At 36.3% G+C, this 25932-nt stretch overlaps 1 protein-coding gene across 1 annotated transcript in view; it reads left to right on the top strand.

Annotated features, from left to right (window-relative positions):
* The window catches only part of MAN2A1 (mannosidase alpha class 2A member 1), a 106176-nt gene that overhangs the window by 12492 nt on the left and 67752 nt on the right, over positions 1 to 25932 (top strand). Inside the window, exons 3-7 of the mRNA XM_066568938.1 lie at positions 6223 to 6367; positions 15985 to 16156; positions 17883 to 18010; positions 19409 to 19582; positions 20512 to 20698. Coding sequence (XP_066425035.1) covers positions 6223 to 6367; positions 15985 to 16156; positions 17883 to 18010; positions 19409 to 19582; positions 20512 to 20698 — 806 coding nt within the window. The remainder of the gene's footprint in view (positions 1 to 6222; positions 6368 to 15984; positions 16157 to 17882; positions 18011 to 19408; positions 19583 to 20511; positions 20699 to 25932) is intronic.

Here is a 25932-nt window from a genome sequence, read left to right on the forward strand (position 1 = left end):
ATGTGTTATCTTAAATTCTTGGGTATGTTAACCGGTTATGAATGGAAGGTAAAACATGTTTTCTAAAACTGCTTTTTGTTTTTTGCTTCACACATGGAGAATACAAGAATATACACCTGCTATCACCCAACTACCTAATACCTACCTAATGGAGATCTATTGTCGCTATACTGCTTTTGGATAATTTTCTTTGTTTTTATGTATATTTGCATGTAGATAAGAAGAAAACACACTGTTCTCCTACTCACACTTTCCTTTCTTCCTTGTGCAGGGAAGAGGACTTTGATGTTCTCTGTGTCATTGCATTGCACCCTCTGCTCAGCAGGTTATTCACTGCCATCATTAAGTCACTTTAATTGTGCTTCTGTACACAGTTAGTTTCTCACCCTATGAGTCTCAACTGCATTTCAGTTATGGAATCTAGACTTGTGTTTGACTTTAAAAGACCTTGACTTTAGCAGAATTCCTCTAGCAACACGTTAACAAGCTGATCTAAATCACTGATCTAAGTAGTAAAACTAAAAACAGTTTTACTGTTTAATACTTTACCAACCCTGATGTATTCTGCATGCTCAGTTAATTTATTTGAGACATTTTCAATAATTATTTTGAGCACTTTTTGAAAGAAATATGTGTTAATTTCTGCTGTTTGTAGACATTAACTTAAACCCACAGATTTTTACATTACTTCTCCCATATTTGTCTCTCAGGTGGGTATATGAGAGACTAGAAAGTAGTAAGAGCTAATATAGGTGAGATTAAGTGTTTGGATTTAAAAAAAAACTTTACAGAATGAAGGCAAAAGAATTTTCACTGAATAAATCATGGAAGTTGATTATAGTCTCCCATAATGGAGAAATCATTGTAAGAAGATATTCAAATATGGATTAAAAAACCTTGTGATGATACATTGAGAAATATTGCTAGATTTGTCACTCAAAGATATGTGATTTCATAAAACAGAAAAACCAAGTTTCTAACAAAATGAGACCAAAGGATGAAGGATGTTTTTTTCATGGAGGAATTGTAAATCAAGAATTGTTTACTTCTACTTGTGCTGTTTGTAAGTTGTTAGAAACCTGTAACAGAACTGGAAACTGAAAATAGAGGTGACTTGAGAATGCTATAATTTAAATCAGGTAAAAGACTAATGTGTACTTTTCCCCCCAAAAGATAAATAATAGAGACAGATAATAAACTAACAAAAATGAAGACGACTAGATTCAATATGGATATGACCTGATGCTTTTTCAGTCTAGTAGTTCAAGAAGTATCTGGCATTTGTGCTCAGAGAAGATGGAATTCTCAATAGACATCATGCTGAGCTTGAAGGTCTTTTAAATAATACAGTGAGGTGTCTCCTCCTCTTGTCCATTTCAACTACTGAAGCATCTAACATCAGGCTTAATAATGTTACTCTTTTTGAAAATGAGACATGAATCACTCTTTGAAAAGGTGGTTTGAAGAGGCACGATATATGCTTTTATTTCTTCTGAGAAGTAGTTTAGTATTCACTGTTAAGATGTTATGATGTTTTCATGAGGTTTATATAATTTCAGCAGTTTGAGTCCTTCAGTATAGAGAAAGAATAAGCCCATGTAGAAAAAAGACAATGAATGACCTTCCCAATGGTTTAATAAAAAGCTTGTAGAAGCTTGGCTATCTTCTGAAGCAGCTACAATGAAGACAGGCAGCATCCTTTTTGAATTTCTATCTGTCTACTGTTTATAAAAAGTCCTTTATTGCTATATCAGTATTTTATACTTAGATGTGAATCTAAAATATCTCTGTGAAATACTTTCTTTAACCTCTTTTGCCTTTTGCTGACTGGCTTGGAATTTATTCTTCACTTGCAATCATGTAACTTGTTTGAGTGATGATGCAATTTATAATTAATCCTTTGCACAATTCCTACTGAGGATGGTGTTGTACGAAAGAGAAAAAAGATTTAACTTCTGTCTTTTAGATTTCTTTTCGTAATTGTAGGGATTCCAGCCTGATCTGGCTTTAGTTGATTTCAGTGGAAGTTTTTGATGGTTTTTCTTGTCTTTTTTTTTAACTGCTTTTAATTAACCTCTGAATCTGAATGGTTGAGGTTGCCAGGGAACTCTGGGTGTCATCTGGTCCAACCACCTGCTCAAGCAGGGCTACCAAGAGTCAGGTGTCATGGATCATGTCCAGGTGACTTTTCAGTATCTCCAAGGATATGGTGAGTGCACAGCCTGACTGGGCAACCTTTGCCAGTGCTTGGTCACCCTCACAGGCAAAAAGCTTTTCCTGATATTCAGGAGGAACTTTCAGTGCGTGCCCATCACCTCTGATCCTGTCTCTGGGCACCACTGGAAAGAGACTGGCTCTACCTTCTCTGCGCTCTCTGCCTTTGGTTTCCTGGGTGGTCCATCTTGCCATTCTTGAAGACAAGAGTGACCTGTCTTTCCTCCAGTTTTTGGGCACTTCTCATCACCATGATCCTTCAAAGCCTTTTAAGTGTGGCCTTGCAGACAAAAGCCAGCACTCATGGGTGCATCCCACCAGGGACCATGGACTTAGATATGTCTGACTGGTTTAGGTATTCCCTGAGCTGGCCCTGTTTCCAGAAGAAACAATCACTTCCCTGATTGTGCTGGCCACATTGTCTCTGATACAGGCCAGGATACCTTCAGAGAGGCACTCCAGCATGCTGATTTGCCAGGAAGGATTTTGGGGATTTCTGTGTGATTCTGTCTTGTAGGTACTTCCTTGCTTGTCTACAGATGTTGGAGGTGATCCAGGTTTATTGATTTCTTATACTTTTCTGAAAATCCTTCCATGTGACATCATTCCTGACAGCTACTCCCTGACAGGGCTGCTGTTGATTCTCTCAGTCCCCTTTTATTCTTAGCCAGAAGCTCCTTAATAGTTCAGCTGTCTTCCTGGCAAAGGTACCTCTGCTGCCCTTAGCTGGATCTCTTCTCTCCCAAGCAGACACAGATCTGAAAACAGGGTCAGAGGACCCCAACACCAACTCTGAGGCCAATTATTTATCTATACTAGCAGTGTCCTCCTCTCACCGTCTTATCCCCCTCACTGGCAGATAGAAGAGGACACCACCTGTGACCTTGATTACCTGTAGAATTCTGCAGTCAGTTTTGATGCAGTCTGTGCTGCCTCTGGCAGTATCACTGATCCTCACATGGAAGTATAACAAGGGATAGTAGCCATTGAGTTGGACAAGCTTCAGCAGTTCCTCTACAATACCCAGGATTTACGGCTTTGCAAGGCAGCAAACATCTCTAGATGATAAGTCAGGGACTCCAAGTCTTATTTCCTGAATCACAGTTTCTGTCTCTTGAGCTCATAGTCATATCAGCTTGGTTTGAAATTGCTGTAAAGTGATAGATGTCAGGGAAAAAAATGATGAATGTTAAGACTGTAAAAATTAGTATCTTGAAGAGAGCAGAAAGTTGCTTGTTGAATTCAGACTACATCCATAAGAAAAACTTGTCAGAATGTGTGGAATTCAATGAATTACTACTTTTTAAATCAAATCATATTTTCATGGTTGGAATGTCCAAAAAGTTTATCAGTATTAAGGCCATTCATTGTTAACTGGCAAATTTACAAAGTATGCACTTAAATTTTCTTCAGAACATTGTATTGCAGAGAAAAGATATAGTTCTTCAAACTCAGGTTTTAGATAATACTATATTTAGAAAATATGAAATAATAAAATATTATCTATATTATATATTATATAAAATATGTATTATTTATTATTTATCTAATATATAAATTAGCCTAATAGGTATTTACAATATATGCTATTAGGCTGGCCAACTTCAGCATAAACCTTATTTGGGCCCTTCATGCTGACTGTACAGAATGAACAGATGTTCAAGTATTGCACAAAACCTGTGTTTTCCACTAATCAATATTGTCCAAAGATTGAAGCAATCCTGGGGAACCAGTGATGTGATAAGATCATCTCACACAGGCCAGAGATGCCTGGTGTACATGGAATCCCTCACAGGTTTTAGGTATCTAGTGCACATTGCAGGCCCAGCTGAGGCTCTGCTAGATGTAGGATTACTGAGTTGCTTTCCCTTCTTACATTACTTAGTTTCCTTTATGCCTTAAGCTGAAGGCCTGTGGTTGGATTGACCTTTTCTGGCTGTCAGATTCCAACCCATCCAAGGTCAACCCACTGCTCTATCTTTAAGCAGAGAATCTTTGTCTTGAGGATTAAGAGATAGGGAGTGGTATGGCTAAAACTTGGACTAAACATTGCCAGAGTGAAATAACTGTGGGGATTCTTTTGTTGTTCTTATGAGGTGAAAGGGCAAGGAGTGGAGATTTACCTTGTGTGTGGGTGTTGTAAAAAATTCCCTTTCTCGGGATTTTTATGTCACTTTGATTTTAGTATGGGAAATATTGGGGATTTTTTGTTAATGTTAATGAAGTTTATGTGATGAATATGTGATGAATATATATTTTATTGACTGTTCCTAAGTAAGTGTTTCACAGAAGTGAGGGTGGAATGCTCTGGGTGCAGATGTCCAGGTGTGGCAGTGAGGGTCTCCAGTAAATGTGAGGAGAGGACAGACCTGCCCTGTGCCAGACACAGCTCCAGACCCACCACAGGGTACAGCCTTCATCAGCAAGGTGTGTCAGTACCTCTGGCAGAATGGGTTTTAAGAAAGGGTAAAATGCTGCCTGACAGTCTAAAGGCTAAAAACAGGGGAGGAACAATTCTATGAACACCCTGGTCCTTGATGAAGGAAGCAGAGAAGGCATTCTAGTCACTGGAGCAGGTTGGGAAGACCACAGTGGAGAAAAAGTTTCCCTGAAACTTGTGTGGGATCTCTCCATAGTAGGTGGATATTTTCAGGAGGAACTGGAGCTTGTGGGGGATCCATACTGGAAGAGTTCCTGATATGCCATGGCTTGTGGCTCTCATGCTGGAGCAGGCAAAACATGTGAGAAGGAGAGAATGACAGAGAGGAAACATCATTGACTTATCTCTCACTATCCAACTCTATTTTAATTGGCAACAGATTAATTTAATATTCTTAAAGTCAGGTCTGTTTTTCCTGTAATGAAAATTGGTAAGTGACCTCTCTGTTTTTATCTTCTCCCATAATAATTTATATTTCTCCTCATGTTCTGTTGATGAGGAAAAATGAGAGATCAGCTGGGTGGAGGCCAAAGTCAACTTTTGCAAGGCCTTAATTTTTTTAGTAGGATATTTGTTTCAGATGTCGGTAGTTTTTTTAAGTTTTCCTAGCAGGACAGAAAGCACCTTACCACTGGGAAGGTTTAACTCTTGTGGAGTTGAAGTAGTGAATGACTGCTATAGAGTCCTTTTTTTGTGTAGATGTATTGGTTTTCGTAGAAAGTTTGTCAGGTGTACAATTGTATTCTAACATAGGTTTGGAACTGATTAAAGTTTAATTATTAAACTAGAATGTCAGGAATTGATTGTCTGATGTCAATTCATGTTTGTACGTTGCTTTCTTTCTTAAAAGCAAACCAGAGCCTTACAAAAAAAATTTTCATGAATCTCATATTAGTAGACTCTCTTTGAAGCTATATGGTGTTCCCTAAGTTTCATAGGAACTTGTTACAATAATTGTAGAGTTGCTTTATTTGTCTGTAACCTTTTTATTTGCATTGACAAGTGAAATATGTCCTTCCTTGTACAATTAGTGTACTGGGGAACAGGAAATTTATAAGAAGCTTTGTTATAGCAGTTGGCTGTAGTTATCGACATTTTTGCTGATAGCCCCTTTCAGTTCCTTTTTGTGATTTTGATGTTTGCCTCTATCTCTCTCTTAGTCATGCCATTACTTCTTTCTCAGTTTATTTCCTTCATTTCCTGCATTCCCCTGTCTAGTGTACTGTGTTATTCTGTATAATCCTCTTCATACCCTCCTGCCCAATACCATTGTGAGCTGCCATAATTTTTATGACTTAAGGCTCTTAATCCTACTGTTTATCTAATCAATGTCAGTTTTCTCAGAACAGAGCCTGCCAAATGCTCCTCTTCCTGGCAGCTGTGTCTTGGGTGTCCTAGTGTGATTTGAAACTTGCTCTCATTTGTCAGTTTTCTATTCATTTGGCACATCATCCCTCCCTCTGCAATGAACAAGCTGATCCATTTTAGGTGAAAACAACTTTACTTTTTAATAGCAGAACTGTTTCTGTGAATTCATGTTTTATATTCCTTTAATTTTTCTGTTTTAGATGCTGGATGTCTATGACATTCTTCCTTTTGATAATCCAGATGGTGGCGTTTGGAAACAAGGATTTGATATCACATACAACGAAAATGAATGGGATAGTGAACCACTTCAAGTTTTTGTTGTGCCTCACTCACATAATGATCCAGGTAATATATTAACTGAATTGATTTGAGGATCTAGAGACTTTTGAATTAGGAAATGCATTGCCATTTCTGGTAAGATTTGGATTTTTTTGAAACATACCAGTTAATATGTTAGATTTAAGTCTAGCAAGGCAGTGAAACATGTTTGATTTAAGTATCATTGACTTCCAATGACAACTGTTATGATACAAGTTGTATGTCTACTGAATTTATTAACTGGAGCAGAACTTCAGTGTTGAAATTGAAAAGTGATGAAATTCTGGTCACACATTCAGTTTATACATTGCTGCATTAAATACCATCAGTTCTTATTTTGATTTGTTGGACTGTCATAGATATTTAATCCTCAGCCTGTGCTAAAGAAATGTGCCCCTAGAAGATGTGACAATGGCAAATCAGAAGGTTTTGACACTTTCTTCACATTTTTTGTGCACGCCCCCAACCTATAGTGGGATAATGAAAAGTCTAGATTTAAACAGAAGTTTAAGTATACCTACATAATTTCATTTCCACCCAAGTGGGTTTACAGTGTAATAAACAAAATGGAGAAGTGTTCCTTTATTTTGGAATGACTTCTTGATAAAATTTACCAAGAAGTGAATTATATTGCTACACTGTGGTCCTGGTACATGTACACTGACCATGAGAATGTGCTCTCTCGTGAATATTACCTAGGAGGTGGACAAATCCTGTAGACTAGGGGAATTCAAAGGTGTACTGGGACATTCCTCATTTACGAGATTGGGTGTTGTGTACTGTAAATAAGTTTCTGGGTCTTTGGGTAACACTTGCAGCTTGGCTGTGGGTAGGAGCATTTGGGCTATATGGTACCTGAAACAAGAATGTGTCTGGTGAGTGTACTGGCCAAATATCATCTGTTTAGGAGATAATGTCTGGGTTTTTGATGGAGTGGCATGACATATGATGTGGATTATCCTACATTTCATGGACTGTCTGATGGGGCAGAGTGTGATGCATTACTATACATACCCTGAAAGCATGAAGAAAACATGCTGGGAGGGGGGAAGGAAAGGCAAAGCTAGGCATTCCTGTAGTTGAATTTTGTAACGATGTCTTTTCAGGCCATAAATCTTGGAGAGAGGCTGAGTAGGAATTTATGATAGAATTTGTTTTATTTTTAGGGTTGTGTTTTGTTCTAGGGGGGTTGGCAGTTGCATCTAACCCTTCCCCTTACTAGGGGTGTTGGGGCTTACTAGGGGTGTAGCAGTGGTTGACTAGTAAGTTTAGGGGTCTCCTTTGTGTCTTTTTTGCTTGTTATGGTTTATTTAGGGGGGATGTTGGTAGTGTTTGTTTATTCAGTGTCATTGGTGGCGGATCCCTATCCGGAAGCTTGGGCTAATTGGGGTGTTGTTGCTTATGGTCTTGGGATAGGGTTGGTTCTGGTGGTGGGGCTTGTTATACGGGGTGTGTTGGGGTTATTAGCGGATGAGGGGATGGTGAATAGGGGGGCTCTGTTGTTGGTCTGATCAGATTTTAGTGGGGTGGCTATGTTGTATTCAGAGGGAGTGGGGTTGCTTTTGCTTGGGGGGTGAGGATTGTTGTTGACTCTGTTTGTGGTGTTGGAGCTTGTGTGAGGGTTGTCTTGGGGGGTGATTCAGGCTCTTTAGTGGAAGGGTCAGGAAGTATTTCAGTTAAAAATGCCAGCTTTGGGAGTTGGAGATGAGGGTTTGAATCCTTTCTTCCTGAGATAGGATGGTAGGGTAACTCTAAGAAGGGGTTTAGTCTTCAATCTTTGGCTTACAAGACCAATGGTTTTATAAACTATTAGAGTTAATTAGAGTTTGAGTAGTTTATTCTCTAGGGTGGCTGCAAGGGGGAAGAAAACTAGGATGATTGTTAAGTGGATGAATGAGGCTAGTTGGCCAGTGATGATGAATGGATGTTCTACTGGTTGGCTGCCTACTCAGGTTAGAATGAGGACATTAGCAACTAGGGTTCAGAAGAGGATTTGTGATAGAGGGCGGAAGTTATGAATCTCAGTTTTGATGTATGTAGCAATGGAGTGAGGAATAGGACGAGGATTGAGGCAGCTAGAGCTAGTACACCTCCTAGTTTGTTTGGAATGGATCAGAGGATTGCGTAGGCAGATAGGAAGTATCATTCAGGTTTGGTGGGTGGGGGAATGACTAGTGGGTTAGCTGGTAAAGTTTTCTGGATCACCTAAGAGGTTGGGGGAGAACAAACATTATGTCCTAATCAGCTGGGAGCACTGGTTGTTGTCATAGTAAGCCACAATTAAAGTAATATTAAATTTTACTACTGTATATCTCTCTAAAATTTAATTTGTTGTATGAAGTACTGTGGATCTGAATGAAGGTATAAACATAAATGGCTTTTATTTGCACGTATATAACATTTTCAAAGAAAATGAATGCTGGAATGTGTAATTACTATATTACTGTCTAGCTATGACAGGTAAATTAATGCAATATGGATATGGTAAAAATATTCAGAGCAAATAATCACAGTATAGACCTAGATTTGCCTATTTATTGAGCTATCTTTGAACCCATGTCTGTCTGTTTCTTCTGTGGTTGTAGTTCTCCTAAAGAGTTCCCTTGAAAGAAGCAGCTCTGGCACATAATGAATCAAAGCAATCCTAAGGCAATATACAGAACTTCTCATTCTCTTGGGTCTACTAGAATGGGGTGTGGAGTTTATCTGTCTCCCTTTTTTCTGCTGAAGCTGTTGGGATCACATCCTAACTGGTACAGGACTGTTGGCAGTCTGCTAGAGGCCAGTGGCCTGGTGTCACATCTGCCCTCCTGGAATGTCTTTACCTGAACTGAGCAAACACCCTGGGCACAGTGTAGGCTGAGGTAACTTCTCAGGCACATGAGGTTTAGGAGCTGCAGGGAAATATCCTGAGGTAAGCTGTGAAGAGATTTGCTGATAACTTCACCTGTTTCTGTTCAAGTCATGAGGTACTTTTTCTGCAGGTTCTAGTGATTTCAAGGTATGTAAAGATATTTACCAAGAAATGGGGTCAGTAAAGGTATATTAGCTGCAGAAGCTTCAAATTCTCATTAGATTTTATGTTTTCTCATCTGAAGCTACTTCCTCTTTAACTTTTCACATAACCATTTATGCTAGCGAGAATGTGTAGCTCAAAGGCAAAGAAAAGGCCTTGAAACAACTTTGTCTAGGGAGTGGCATCCCTGCCCATCATGTGGGGCTAGAAATTGCATAGTCCTTTGCAATCCAAGTCATTCTGTGAATCTGTGAAACACAATCAGTAGGGAAGATGGTGGGTTTAAGTTCTACCTTCTTTTTTGGAGGATGACTGAATGTGCCAGTGCTCTGAAACACTTTGTGATGCTAAATCTGGGTTAAATGCTTCTGTGTGAATTTAACCATGACCTGCAAACTTGGGATCTTCGTGCTTCTCTCTGCAGTAGCTAAAGTGTTTCCCTTTTGGGAAATGGGTTGAGAGTGGGTCTCCTTCAGACTTGTGATCAGTAGTACCACAATTACTTTAGTTGCTGGCAGTTGATAAAGATTTGAGCACCTCAGTAGCATGTCTTAATCTTAAATCATGGAGAGAAGTTTCCTTGTTGTGTGAGATTATAGCTATCACAGATAGGTGGCAATTCTGTCATGTGCAGATTAAGGAGTGAGCACATAACCTACTATGCTCACAGAGCCCTTGTGTTGGCTCTCACCTGCTTCAGCTGTGGTGTTTTGTGGCTGCCTGAGGTGGAGGAGGCAGCTGAAATGCAAAGGGGAGAGCTCAGATCAGGGCTGGCAAGATTGTCAGCCAGCACAGATGGACTTGAAAGACGAGTTTTGGATATGACTGGAGGGAGGGAAAGTCACCTCTAGCATCTATTGATCTGAAATTATTTTGGTAATGGCTACTCATTAAATTAGTTAAAAATTGAGACATGAGCTTCCTAAAATATGTGTGTACCAGTATCTCACTGCTGAATGTGGTGGTTACAGACCTAGTATAAGCCGCACTTAAGTGGAATTGAAAGTGACTGAAGTAGATTTTTCTCCTGCTTCTCAACCCACATGCAAGTGTATGGGCACAGAGTTCAGAACTAAACACTGCTTTTTAACACTTCATCAATTATCTATGACATTGGTAATTTTGCCTTACAACCACTCATGTTAATCATCTTTTATTATTTAAGACAGTCTCCATTTCTCAGGAGGAAATCTATATAGACATAAGTCAGTGTTAAGATATAAGAAAACTTAACCATGAAATTTGATGCTGTTAATACACCGTGGAGTTTCATGTACATTTTCTGTTGACCGGCTCTGGATATGTTTTCCTCGTGACTTCTTCACCAGAAGAGAGATTGCTTAAACTCTTTTCTGACCCACCAAAATACAAGAAATGGGCAGCTCACAAGTTTTTCTTGACATGCTGAATGAGGGAAATTACAGCTTTATTCCTGGCTTATTTTTCAGTATTTCTGTGTTTGCAGAAGAGGTGCAGTTCCTTTGGAAATCAAGAGAAATGTTACAGAAAGGACACTTTTGACTGCTCATCAGTAGAAATTTCCTTTCTAAGCTATGATGGCAGCAGATTTGATATGTAAAAAAGCAAAACCAGATCTTGCATAGGACTTAAAATGTAAGAAGTCTATAATTATATTTTGGTAGTACCTCACAGATCATGGCAGATTTTACTTTTTGTGAAATGTGCAATCATTTGAGTTTTTAGTTATGCTTATGATACTAAGCCTGATAAATCAAATAATTCTTGTTTTACCTTGAGCAGAGATCTTTTACAAGTTAAGGTATGCTGTTGGAAAAGTAAATACACTGTCTTACTTTTTTAATTTCAGTGTATTTTCATCTACCTTAATTATTTTATTTTGGTACTTATTTTGCAGGAACAAGAAGCTCATCTGTCTAATTCCTTTTGAATCAGAATGAATGTGCTAACACAAGAATGTTTTTTCATTTTTCTGTTTCACATAGTCAAATCAGAGAAAGAAAGTCCCCTGAAACAATCTTATACAGCTTTCAGTTTTAATTTGAGATTGCCTTACCATCGGGTTTTTCAAGTTTTATTTCACAGTCTTGCTGTGAGTCATTCATCTTTGTTGAAAAGATACTTTTTGGTGAAATTAGCACTGAAGTGTTATGTCAGAAACATCCATAAAATATTAACTTGTATGTCAGTTCTGTATTTTACATCATAGAATGATGCAGTACTTCTAAATTAAAAAAAAAAAAAATGTGTGTATTCCTTACTTTAAAATAAGTGACTTTAAAAAATGCTGAATCTACAAAGGAGCTAATCCAAATTATTTTTATGTGTAATCCTACTTACTAAAATGTAAGTTGAAACTTAGCTTTTGGATTTATTTCTGGTATTTGCCTTATTGTTATTGCTTGAGTATGATCAATTAAACACACATGCACATCATGCTAAGCTCTTTAGCGCTCTTCTTTTAGAGGGAAGAAGTCATGGCTACGTATCCTTTAGTTTGTTTGTGGTTTTTGTTTGTATTTTGTGGAGCTTGGATGTAATTAAGAACAAGAATATCCTCACAGTTTAAGACACTTTTTTTTACTTCCTCAGCTATCAAAACAGTCACTTAAGTCTTCTTACAGGAGCTAGTAAGTTGAGAATCAAGCATAAATGTAAAAAGGAGAAGAAAAAAATTACAGATATTTTTTACTAACTTGGGTGTACATTTTGAAGACCAAGAACTCACATTCCACTTATATATTTGCTAAGAGAATGCTTTTATTTTCTGGAAAACTGTATAGTGCTAGCTGAAATTTATTGGTTTTATTTAATACTGACATAAAATAAATTAATTATTCAAGTTTCTTGTGTTGCAGAAAGTGTCACTGATGGGTGAATTTTAGACTCAGTGAAATTAATTATGATCTCCTGAAAAGTGAATCAGAGATGCAAACTTCTATCAAAAATGCATTAATCTAGTATATACTGGCATAGTATTTCAGAAGTTCATGGGATGATCTGCCTCTTATTAATACAGACTTCATCAGAAACAAGAAATTTTTTTAAAAGCACATTTCCTCTTAAAGAGTGGAGGGTGATTTGTGGAAGTAAGCAATTGAAAAGCCTATTTGGTTTTATTTCAACAGTTATTTTAAACCAAAAGGCAAGAATGCAAATGTAAACAACCACCCCAGGAGTCCTGCTGTTGTACGTCAGCAGTACCTAAATACTTTTGTTAGAAATGGATTTGTGATCCTTGTCATGATCAAATTGTTAAGTGCTTTTGCTTAATAAATAATTTTGAATACTAATTTATCAGCTTCTGTTCTGATTTTGTCCTGCAAGGTTCCCTTTATCTCTACATCTGTGTCAACCATGCTAAGACACAAGACTGCCTTTCTGTAGTGCAAGGAGCTGAGAGAGCTTCAAGAAAGAATTTGAACTTTAAAATGTAGACAGGAATAGTGACAAATCAGTTAATGAAATATTTCAGGATTTTTTGCAGAGCAATGAGTTGTGTTGATATTCAGACATGATTCTTGGAGTCTGCTGTCAAGCCAAGTAAATTTACATTACAGTAGGGGAAAAAATTGATTAAACAAACAGCTGCATAATGATGATAAATCTCATGTAGTTAGGGACAGACAGCAAGTTTCCACACTTTTGAGGACAAGTGTGAGAGAGAAGATCAAAAGGCAAGCAGCTCAGCAGTGTGTACCCTCTGTTGTCATCACATAGGCTGGCAGAAAATGAAAGTATCTAGCAAAGTCCTCAACGTGTATTAAGTCAAGCCTATCATAATAATATGAAAGACAGTAGTATTTTTTTCTCTTGTTTACAGGGTTGTTAAACATTGGAATGGTGGAGTCACCATCCCTGGAGATTTAAAAGGAAATACTACATGTGGCACTCAGCGTCATGATATGATTTATAAGGGGTTAGTCAGAGTTGGACTTGATAGTTTCAGATGTCTTTTACAGCCTCAGTGATTCTGTGATCTTGTGACTTTTATGTTGACAAAGGGCTTTATGTACATTTAAACCACCAAGTGTTATTTTGTTTTAATAGCATACTTAGTCTTGGTAATCTCAGCTTTAAACTATTGCAATTTTTCCATGTGTAAACTGTCTTTATATTGAAAGTTTCCTGTTTGAAATGCACTGGTAAATCTTTTCTTTCAGCCTAGGAACAAATTCTTAGTTTGTGGATAAGCACAAAATGAACTTGAGTTGAAGAGTCTTATGTTGTATTAGGGACTGAAGTGTGAAATAATACTCTAGCTAGCAACTGTACATTGTTTTATCCATTATTTTGTTTAGTTTATTTTTTTAAATATATTTTAATTGTATTGTATGTCTCCATGCAAACTTGAAGAGTCTCTGTAAGTCTTGGGGTTTAGAGCAGGACACTTGAGGAAGGATGTGAAGGCACTGGGATGCACCCAGAGGAGGGCAGTGGAGCTGGTGGAAGGGCTGGAAGGGCTGTCTAGTGAGGAGCAGCTGAGGAGTTGGGGTTTGTCCATTTTGGAGAAAAGGAGGCTGAGGAGTGACCTCACTGCTCTCTGCAGCTTCCTGGGGATGTTGTTTCAGAGGCAGTTGTATAATTCTCTTAACTTTTTTTTGGTCAACCCAGAAGTGGTCAGGCTGTTGGACTAGATGATCATTATAGACCTTTTTCAGTGCAGAATGTTCTGTTCAATTAATAAAGAACTAGATGTATGGTACTTACATTTCAGAGGGCTTTCTGTTGGCTTCCAGCTAAATCTATGAATACCTGTGAAAATTTCCTAGGACTCTCTGGAGTGTATTCAATTCAGTGTGTTACCCATATTACAGTCTTCCTTAGCTTAATAAACGGAGTGTGTTAAAACAAAACAATTTTATTATAACACTGTTCTTCCTACATCTCACTGTACTCTTTTGTCAGCTACTTTGACATTTAAATCAGTGTTTCAGTTAGGCTGGTGTATTAATGTATTGAATGTTTCCATAGAGTAATTTAATGTAAATTTGCTTTTACTGGTGCAATATAAAATATTTTTAAATAGTTTATTATGATGATATTTTTCTGTAAAGGAAAATCATAGAAATGGTTTTAATTTATCCTCCATTAGTTGTGTGCTAGGCTGATATTGTCTCTTGCAGAAGAAATTTCTAGCATAAAGCTATAAACTGGTAGTCTAATACATGTGGATATTTTTAATGTAATTATCAGTAAAATATTCCCTTGATTTGTTGAAAAGTAAATGAGAATTGAGAAAGAATAATTTGCTATGTGATCTCAATTCTTTGAGTGGAAGCATCTATTAAAAAAAACCAACCCAGACTGAAGTGGGAAGAGGTCAGAAAGAAATCTGATTACAAATTCAGATTATTCATCATGGTTTTTTTTAGCCTTTAAACTATTGCATAGCAATAATTTACTGCTTTTTTTTTTTTTTTTGTATTAAGCTGTTTCCATTCCTCTACAGAAAGTATGTTTTGATTTTATGCTTTAAGCCCTCATATTAACTGCCTTGACATAATGCATTTTACCCTTTTTAGACAGATTAGACCCCACTTGTTGATCTGTACAGAAACTTGTATCAAAGGTGATGAGTTTTCTAGATGCTAAACGTCTGTAAAAGAAAAAAGAATGACCTAGAACTTTTCCTCTGGAGCGTTACAGTTTTATTTCTTCTTTTGCAAATTAAAAGCAGTATTTCTGCATCTACCTAAGAAGAATGTTTGAGTTTTTGTATCCCTAAAAGAAAGTACAATATATCCTTTCTGAGTCAATAGTCATACTTTATTTAATTATGAAGTTTTTTTTAAACTAAATTTGAGAAGTATTTTTTAGTAGTTAAAGTTTCTACACTTATCTAACTTCTTTGAAACAATATAATGTCATTGCATAACAGTCTAACCCTGTATCCTATAAGCAGACTAGCACTAGCAGAAAGGCAGTGGCTCTGCAGAACTGAATTGGTAAATCAGAATGGAATTACAAATAAGTATAATTATTTGGAGTGCTGTCTTTACATAGTGTGGAAGCTTTCACAAAATCTTAAAATGGGCATACGTGACAAAAGCTGATAGGAGTAGGAATGTGACATTCTACAGTAAGTAGTAAGTAACAGACTTAATTTTTTCAGCTATAGTTGAAAGATTTATAGAAGCTATATAGAAGAAAGATTTTATGCGATTTTTATTTGAATAAAAATTTGTGAGTTTCTTTTGTGGATAAGTACAAAGGGTTTATATATATTCTGTAATGCAAGGTATTATGAAGAGGATGAAAAATTTTAATTTCAGACTGTAAAGTCTGAAAATGTGGTTAAAATTACTTTTTCCTTTGCATCTCACTGAAGCACAATTATTTGAGAAGTATTGTATGTATTCTCTTGATGAAATTTTCTATCATGCAAAGTATAGAAGAACTAGAAAGTGAAAAGACTAATAATTTCCATATGTTTATACATTTAGAAAATAAAACATGCAATCTTTTTAAAAAGAAACTCCTTGGAAATTTACCACTTCAAGCTGTCCATGACACGTAAAGCTTTTTAAGAATAGTCTTAGCTTTTTCTGGGGAGTGAGAAGGAGCCAGTTCTCTCAGGGACTGCTCTCTAATGAGACTAAAAAGCTAGTTCTCTAAACAGGCTGCATTTATATTTTCTTTTTCCTAGGTTGGCTGAAGACTTTTGATGATTACTTCAGAGATCAGACACAGCATATTTTAAATAACATGGTTATAAAACTGCAAGAAGACAACCGAAGGAAATTTATATGGTCTGAGGTTTCCTACTTTTCAAAATGGTGGGATGGAATAGATAGCCAAAAAAGAGACGCTGTTAAAAGGTTTGAGTACTGAACTTTTCTTCTGTGTATCTTGTTCTGAGATTTTGTGTATTTGACTACACTGTAAACTTGAGATTTCACTTGTGATGTGGAATTACTGGAAAAACCAACTAACTGCTTCAGTTCTGACTTTTTGGGCTTGGTTTGGTTTTCTCCCATTTGCAAAATAGGAATCTGCTCAGGGAAGTGGAGACAAATTCTGAGTTGTCTAAAAATTTGACTAAAAGTTCCCATGTACAACTATGAACATGTCATTCAAATTGTAAGGGAGTAGCGAATATATTTGAAATCACACTAAGGAATTTTCAATAAAATAAATACATCTTTCATACTAGTTATTTATATAAGGTATTTTTTTCCTTTTATAACACACATGAAGATTTTATGTGATTTTTATTTGCATAAAAAATTGTGAGTTTCTTTTGTGTTTTAGTACAAAGGGTTTTTATAAACATGCATCTGCTTTAATGGTAAAGTAGTATGTACTCTACACCCTTGCTCTTCTTAGCCATTTTTGAAATCACAAGTCAAAATGGAATATAGAAGTAAAATGTTTGCCTAGGCATTGAGATAAGGAAGCAGGCTGCTTGGATAAACTTGCACTGTAGATCTAGTTTGGAGTTTTCAAAAACTGGGGATTTTTTTTCTTCTTTTTGCTTGCCTTTTTTCCTTTTTTTACTTGGCAGTTCTTAGCTGATCCTTGTGATAGACTCCTTCTTGTGCCCCTCTTTGAGATGCATGTGTTGCAGTACGCATTAAATCTGTGAGACCTTCACAGACTCAAAGTTTAGGTAAAGGTGGAAATTTTGGAATCTAGGCAAAAAGCTACTTATTAAAAAAATTCTCTGCAGTGGGTGAGTATTATAGCACAGCTGTGTGGTTTTTTGACATAAAAATATCTCTTGGAACACAGTAAAGAGTAAATGACAGTCACTAGGGGAACTATGTCCTCTCTTCAGATGAGTCAGGTATTGGTTATGCTGCACTTGAGACTGGAGAAGACTTGGAAAAGCTGCACTTGAGATTATTTTTGTTGCATGATTTTCATTACTCTTATGGGTACCAGCTGTGATGGGACTGAATTTTGATCAGTTCACTGCGTTTTTTTTTCTTGAATTTATTAAACACTTCCATGCTGGTGAACAGTGTAAGAGCTGAAACTGTAGGGACAACCTGGTGCTGGGAGTGTGATCTTTATGTTCACTGACAATGGAGAGGCTGGGTTGTACTGTGACCTAGTTCAAGAAGGCATTTTGATGAGTGAGGTGTTCTGAAGTGTTTGTAAATACAATAAACTTCCAAGATCTATCAGCTCTCTAAAATTCTAAAAAGAATATTAGATTAAAGGTGGGGAGATATTTCAAGCAGTGCTTAAAATGTGCAGTGTCTAAGCATCTTGCTCAGTTGGCCTTCAGTGCTGTGGTACATTTGTTTTATTTTTGTAATCTGTTCAGGAAACAGCTTTCTTCCTGATTTTTAAAAAAATCTAATATAGTGCATGCAGTAGAACTGGTTTTCTTTGCACAAGGACATTAAATACTTCACTGTTCAGCAGTTCATTTTTTCCCTGTTTGATTAAAGAAATATAGCCCAGTGATGGAAGTAGCAAAAACAATATAGATTTTGGAATCACGTTGCTGGTGATTGCCTGTTGAGTATACAGAAATTGATTTTAAGAGTGTGTTTTCATATGGAAGATTCTGAATATGATTTATATATTTGTCAGGTTAATAAAAGATGGACAATTTGAAATAGTAACAGGAGGATGGGTCATGCCTGATGAAGCTTCTTCTCATTATTTTGCTTTAATTGACCAGCTGATAGAAGGGCACCAGTGGCTAGAAAAGAACCTTGGTATGTACATTAATCTAAAATTTAACTATGTTAATACAAGAAGTCAGTGAGAAAATACTTTTTTTTTGTTAAATTTCTGAGGTGCTTAGAAGGCTCTTTTTACTCAGCTTTCCTGAAACATTAAATCAGTTACAGGAAGATGTTGGATCAAGTCTGGTATTTGCTATTCATGTTTGCTGATAAAAGTTCCTGGACAAAGTTATTTGAACAATTTTATGCCACAGCATTTTGTCTTGATCAATGTAAGACATACATATAATATTGTCATAACCAAATATTAACACTAAGTTATGCTGAATTTTAGATCCCGTGTCTGGTTGCAACAGCCTTTGCCTTTTCTGTCTTTTGAATATCATGACCAAATTCTTAAAATTACTTAAAAATTGATACTTCTTTTATGTGTTTGGATCTGTTCTGCCTGCTCTGTGTTCATTATGTTCATTGGATTCTCTTCTGTAAGGCTTAAAAAAAAATATATATATATGTAGCAGCAGTAGTACTTGTAGTTATAAAGCCTAAACCCATAGTAATGTTAGAATGGAGGAACTGCTGACTGCAGTTACATTGGCTGAACTGTTTTGCTGCCTTTGGAATGTTCTTTTGTTTAATTCCATAAGAGGAGAGAAACCTTTTTATACAGAAAATATTTGTACAGTGATTTTAATAATAAATTGACATTATTTCACCCAATTAACTGAAATGATTTTGGAAAGCTGTTTCACTGTTGTTCTTAGATTGCAATTTCCATAAACACAGCTTGACATAATTGGGGGGAAAGGGAAGACCTACTAAAAGGGTAATGCATTCCTTACTGTGTTTTTTTTTGAAAGACAAAACTGCCAAAGGAACCATGTTGATGAATTAACAAGAGTTAGATGTAGCTTTTTATTTACTTAGCATAAAGTTCAGTGAAAAGAGAGTATTAATAAACAGGATTCTATTGATCAACAGACCAATAAATTAAAAAAATAGTTCTGAAAAAAAAATTAACATTGTTTAAATAACGGTGAAATTTCAACAAGCTATTGCATTTATCTATGCACAGCTAATAATTTTCTTTCAAATTTCTTTTTTAAATTGTAATATGTGTAAATATCTACTTTAAGTGAAAGAGAATGTGTATCAATTAATGATTCCATATAGAGAGGTTTGATGCAAATTTGAAACAGTGTAGCAGTGAGTACTTTTTAAAAGTCTTTAACTTTTTTAGAATGCCGTACTTATAAGATATTTTGTTTGTTTAACTGTTTAATTCTAGTTTTTTAATTCCAGGGTTCTGCAGAAAGTTTAACACTGAACTGGGTATATAATCTTGGAAATGTTGTCTTGTACTCTCATTTGAATTATTGGAATAATCTTCTTTGAGTGAAAATTAAAGCTTTTTCCTTTTGTCAACAGGAGTAAAACCAAAGTCGGGATGGGCAATTGATCCATTTGGGCATTCACCAACAATGGCTTACCTTCTGAAGCGCACAGGATTTTCCAAAATGCTTATACAGAGAGTTCATTATTCAATTAAAAAACATTTTGCAACACAAAAGACACTAGAATTTTTTTGGAGACAGAACTGGGGTATGTGTTCTTCCTTTATGTCAATTTATTTTGTTAATTTACACAGGTAAAATATGAAGAGAACTTGTATAAGTACTGTGGAAATATTTACAGACAAGATTTATCAGAGTTTGTCTAGACCTGAAAATTTTAAACTTGCAATTCTGTTTAAAAAAAGTCTTTCATGTAGCTTAGATTTATGAGATTTTTTTTTTCTTTTTCCTCCTCTTTGAATAACAGAAGGGGAAACGAGAATATTTGGGAGTTAGGAAAGACACTAAATGTAAAACTGATATAATTGCCATTGTTCCTCTGATCTTCCTTTCTTTTCACTTTTATTTTTGCTTTTACCTTCTCTTGTTTTTTCCATTCTCTCATATTCCTTGCAAAAGTAAAAGGGGTGAAAAATTCTTTTATTCAGTTTTACTTTTCTTCTTCCTTCTACTCCTTTATTTCCTACTATGTGGAAATAAAGTGTAGGAGGAGGAACATTTCAACTAATTCAAATATTGTGCTAATGAGGCAATGACAGGAGGGTGATTGACTTTTGGTTTGGTTTTTTCATTGTTTTGTTTTGACGTTTGGTTTTTTAGAGTTCTTGTTTTAATCCACTCAAAGTTTAAAAGATGTTTATTATTATTGTGTTTTAGTACATCTAAAATTCTGAAAATCACAAGTTTTATCTAGGTAAAACACACCTAACGTTTGTTCCTGTCTTTCCCAATCAACTGGTGCTTCACTAGAACATTCCAGTCTTGGTCGTATCTCTGTTTTACCCTCTTTGTACACATAAGGTACATACAAAAATAGACTCAAGCTATGGATATTCAAAATAAGAAATTGTCTTGGTGTGGTAGCTTTCCAGTACAATCCTTGGAGAACATGGGAGTGATTTACTTTCGGCAAATCTGAAAGGGTTTATTTTAAAGTTTTACTCTATTTAATTCCAGATTTGGGATCCAGTACAGATATTCTTTGTCATATGATGCCTTTCTATAGCTATGATGTTCCTCATACTTGTGGTCCGGATCCAAAAATCTGCTGCCAGTTTGATTTTAAACGACTTCCTGGAGGAAGAATAAGTTGCCCTTGGAGAGTCCCACCAGAAGCCATTCATGCTGGAAATGTTCAACACAGGTACAGTTTTTACATACTCCTCAAGGAAATAACCTTAAAAAAAATGCAATTATGCTGGTCGAAGATGACATCTGGCATAGCTTGGTGAATTTAGTTCTGTTATGGTTCAACCCCAGTGAGCAGCTCAGCTCCAGTAAGCTCACTGCTGCCCTGGTGGAGGTGGGGAAGAGAATCAAAAGAGTAAAATAAGAAAACTCAGGGGTTGAGACAAAAAAACCCAACCCAACCCAGCCCAAAAGGCTCTTACTCCTAGTAAAGCACCTCACCAAAGCAAATAGTTCATTTGTTGTCTTCTTTTTCTAGTAAATTGCTTAAGTGAAACTTTTTAGCTTCTATCCAATTAGCTATTCTTAAGTTTGAGGTGAAGTCCCCAAGGTCCTATAAGGTGTCTTTTTGCCTAATTGAGGAGAGAAACTTCTAAGCTTTTTTCCTTTTTAAGGAGACAAAAGATAATTTTGTCACTGTCAACAGGAGACACATTCCTACAGTTGAGATGCAGGAGAGACCTTGGCTCTGTGCAAGCCCTGCTCGGGATTAACAAAATCATCTCTCTGTTGCCAACCCTGTCATCAGAGCAAGTCCAGATCGTAGCACCATACTGGCCACTGTGACTCTACCCCAGCCAAAACCAGTACAAGCTTTTAAAACAAGCTTGTCATGGGTAAACAATGCCTATTACATCACCTAGTGTTTGCTTCTTAGTTGGGAACGTAACTGTCAGTGAAATCAGAGGAAAAGTTATTCTTAAGGAAGTGGCATTTTAAAAATTTTTCTGTTCATGATATATGAGAACATCTCTAAATGACAGTCAGAATACAGTCATCTGTTTGGACTCGTGTTACTGGTTTACTGTGTTTTTTGTGAATTTTATGAACAGTGATCTGTTCCCTGCAAGTGAAACACTTCAGGGGCAGTGCAATGTAGTGTGCTGTACAAACAGTGGGATATTTCCTGTGCTATATCCTTGAAAAACTTGGCATCCTGTGGCCTAAGTTTCCTGAGGTGTAAACCTTAAGTTAATCTGATTCCTGTTTTTTTGTACCCAGGGTGAAAATTCCTGTTTCTTTGTGCCCAGGGTGGAAATTCCTATTAACCTCAGTTTTACTTTTCAAACAGGAACACTGAGTTGTTTTGCCACAGTTAAGAATCAAATTTACACTTCTACAAAACTGCTTCTCAATTTTGGGTGATGGGGTGGATAGTGGAGGTAGCTAGTTGGCAAGGGAAAGTAAAGGAAATAAAAGGAAAAAACAAAAGAAAGGGAAGTGAGTTAAACGGCCAAACGTGTTTCCATGAAATAGTTGTATTCTGTGGTCCTATTGCTATCTTCAGGCTTCACACTACATCAGGTTTCCAAAGGTAAAAGTTCAGGCAGCTGTTTATAATTAGTGCAAATTGCTGAGCATAACAAATGTATTAAGGTGAGCAGGGTGACTTTTTGGTCCTTGGTGCTGAAGTTTTAAAGTGATGATGTGATTATGTTGCACTGCTTGTCTACATGTCAAGTATGGATCACTTTTTTTCTGAGTATAAATTCTGACAAGCATAATGAAAACTTCACTTAAACAAAATTCAGTTACAAAATATTACTGAAGATAAAACCAGAATTAAACAAATAGTTTACAACTGCTGTATTTAAAGGTAGAAATTGGTATGATGATAGGAAAAATGGGGTTTTAATAAAGTAAGGAATAGAAAGATGATGATGACAGGAGAAAGGTAGAAAAATTGTGACACACCTAATGCCTATTGCATGGGAAGGAAAATTCATATGTCATTACATCAAAGTTTTAAAAAATAAAAATCTTGACTATATATCTCAATTAGCTGAGACAAATATTTCCTGAAGAGCAACAGCTTGTATAACAAATACCTGAAACATAGAGGCTATAAATATAATTTAGAGTGTCTGCTTGAAATAGTCTTTTACAGGGTCTTGGTTTTTAATTATTCTTACTCCCTGCACTTCCTAGATACAACCTTTGCATAACAATCTGAATTAGATCTTGTAAAAGAAATGGGTTTTCACATGTCAAAGGATATTTAAGAATAAGACAAATGGGGCAGGGATGTAGTGAACATATGATCAAGTTGAAGTGATTATTGTCTCAATATGGCCTCTGAAACTTAATATTTTGCATCAGCTTCTTTTAGATAAAAGCAGTTTTGTTGTCTAACAAGGAGTTGAAACATCAGTATGCTGTATGATACCTATGGGAAAAGTGAAACTAACATGTGGTCTTTGAGTTGGAAGCCTGGATTATTTACATTTGGAACACTCGAACCACACTTTTAGTGTCCAGTTTCAAATAAACTCACTAAAACACAGGAAGTAATGTTTTGATGGAGAATGCTAAAACATGCTATGTGTGTTTTTTGAAAAAGCTGGAATACTGTAGACAACCAAAAATGTTATTGATCTGACCTCTATAATATTTCACAGTTGTTATAATGAGGAGATGTATGAGTTCCAGAATTGAAAAGTCTATCTTTACACCATAAGTTTTCCAAGGTTATAGGTTTGCAGCATTCTAATTAATCTGCCTCTTATCTCTGATTGCTTTAAGACTAGAAAAATACAGGACATCCGTGGGTTGGAAAAAAGTTGATTAATTTAATAGACCAGGTTTAGATTACTGATCTTCTTTCATGCCAAAGCTAAAACAAAAGTAATAAAACCCAGATCTTGAACACTCAGCTGGGACTGTTGCTTTTGATTTCAATACTCTTTTGGCCTTATATGTATATTAGAGATGCTGAGTTGAAAACTTTGGTCTTGTAGTTTCTAGGATTTCTCATTGCCTTGCCACTTAAGTTGTGACCTGGTAAGAAGGAATGAAGCAGCAACCTAATTGAAAACCTGTACTTGTTTAATTACATTTCATAACAGCTGAGGGTATAAAGACTACTATTGCGCTTTGCACTTGCCCTGATTTGAAGCTGCATCCTTATCCATATGTTTGAACACTGATGTGTGAAGTTTTTCACACTAGGAAGAAAAAGCAGCTGTTGGTTGTTGTTGTTGTTGGGTTTTTTTGTTTGTTTGTTTGTCTGAGGGGTTTTTTTGTATTTTTTTTCTGGGTTATTTGCCTTTTTTCCTTGAATGGAAATGAGTTGTTAGCAGAAGCACAGTTTCTTTCAGTGTGTGTCTCTCTCTCTCCCAAGCGTGGAATAGGAGAGAATCTTTGCTGCAAGTTATGTGCTTCAGAGAAGTAGAGAATGGACTTTCCTCTTCACCAGCTGCTGTTCAAAAGCCCAGTTTTTCCCTTCAGCTTTTATATCTTTATGCTTGTATTGTATGGTCATGTGGTGGTTAATGTCTGTGATTGCCTGCCTCAGGTGGCTATTGCTCCTCTTCCTTTGACATAAGAAGGGTCAAAACCAGCCATGTTTATTGTTTTGGTACTTAGTTAGTCAAATACTTTTTTTTTTGCATTAAAAGGAGTTGTGGTACAAAAAAATTTTCTTTATTTGTGAAAGGTCTCAAGCATTCAGTGATAGCCTGAAGGCTTGAAAACAAAAAGTTTGTTATGGCTGATCTCCTGTGTGGTTTTCAGATTTTCATTCAGGTAGGCAGGATAAACATATCAATTCTATTTAATGGGGGAAACAATAAAGGAGGAAAAAAAGGAGATTCAGTGGAAGCTTTTTTTTTTCTCCAGAGGTACTTTTTGTCTTCACTGTGCTCTGTCTGGATCTTTATGCAGGCGCTTTCACACTCCTGTATAAATTAATGATTTAGGAAGTTATTGGAGAGAAATGTAGAAGGATATCCTAAATTGATGTTCTTTGCTGTTCTTGCAATTAAAAGTTGTTCACAATTGAGGAAAATCTTGCTGTTCCCTTAAAAACACATAATAATCCCACAGTTATCAATACTTTAGGAAAGAGAGAGCAGCAATACTGATAAGTTTTGCTGGATACTTGGAGAGAAACCCAAGGAGGACTTTGAAGAGAGATGTCCAAGTCAAATATCCTGTTACCTGTAACCTGTATTTTTCAAGAGATTCAACACTAAAGTATGTTTTCAACCATAGCCTATATGTGGAAAATTTGAGTTAGACTGGTTCCTTAGAAGGAAGCATTGCCAAGTCTTGTGTTTTGCCAGTTGTTCTGGTAGCTGTGTGGTGAGTGAACTTCTGTGTTTAAATCTTACAACCTGTTAAAAGTCATGGAAAGTATTGGTTGGCAATCTGAACTATAAATCCACTAATAGACAGGGGACAGGGGGAAGCCACTAGGTGGGTAAATTCTAGTCTCGTTAGAGCTCTATAGATCCTTAACTGAAGTTAATATTGTGGCCCCTTTCTCCCTCCAGAACACAGGCAGACCTTGTGTCTATGCAGTACTTCTGCAATCAGATAAGCTCTGACATGCTTCACAAAGAAGGAGGGGTTTCAAATATATTGGACTATAAATTCTGCATAAATGTTTAAACAGCAATTCTTCAAGAGTGTCAGTTGAAAGGTGATTTTGCTAGATCTATTAAAAAGACTTGAAGAACCAAAAGAACCTCATTAGAATCTGAATTTTATAGTATTTTGTCTTTAAAGTCTTGGAATTTGTATTTCTGTTTTCTCAAATATGTTACTATGGTTTTTATATCCTATGAGAATTATTTACAAAATTTTAATTAGAGGGTATCAGCATCTGAAGATGCTGATAATAATTGTGACTTGGAGGGGGAGGATTGAAAATGGACTTTTTCAGTAACCTAGATACCAGTCCTGTGATTCTTAATATTTTGCTGCTGTGGAACTGATAGTTTACCCATCCTAGAATTAGTAGGTGCCAAAGTATAATTCTGCAGTTTTTTCTGTGTGTGCACGTGTGAGTATTTTGTTTCTGGATTTGGTAGGTTCGGGTTTGTTTGGGTTTTCTTAAGGCCAAAACAGTGGGTTTAATTTTTCAGGACTCAAAGATTCAAGAAGGAAGGCTCTAAGACATGTAAGAACCTGGCTGAAGGGAGAACAGTGATTTTTACCAGCAAACTTCCTCCTGCATTGTTTCATTTTTTTTTTTTTTTTAATTTGCAAGTCTGGAGTTCCTCAGAGATTAATCTGCGGGCAGTTTTTCTGCCAAGGACATGATAAGCAAAGTATCAAAGGAAGGTGCCAGAGGGGGTGGAAAGAGCTTGCTTATTATTGTAAATAGGGGCTGGAGAGGATTAGGATTGTTATCTAAATATAAAGCAGGTAAACATAATTTGAACTGGAGGTTAGTTTTGGCACAGG

This window comes from Molothrus aeneus, chromosome Z, assembly GCF_037042795.1.
Source record: "Molothrus aeneus isolate 106 chromosome Z, BPBGC_Maene_1.0, whole genome shotgun sequence".
NCBI classification, from domain to species: domain Eukaryota; kingdom Metazoa; phylum Chordata; class Aves; order Passeriformes; family Icteridae; genus Molothrus; species Molothrus aeneus.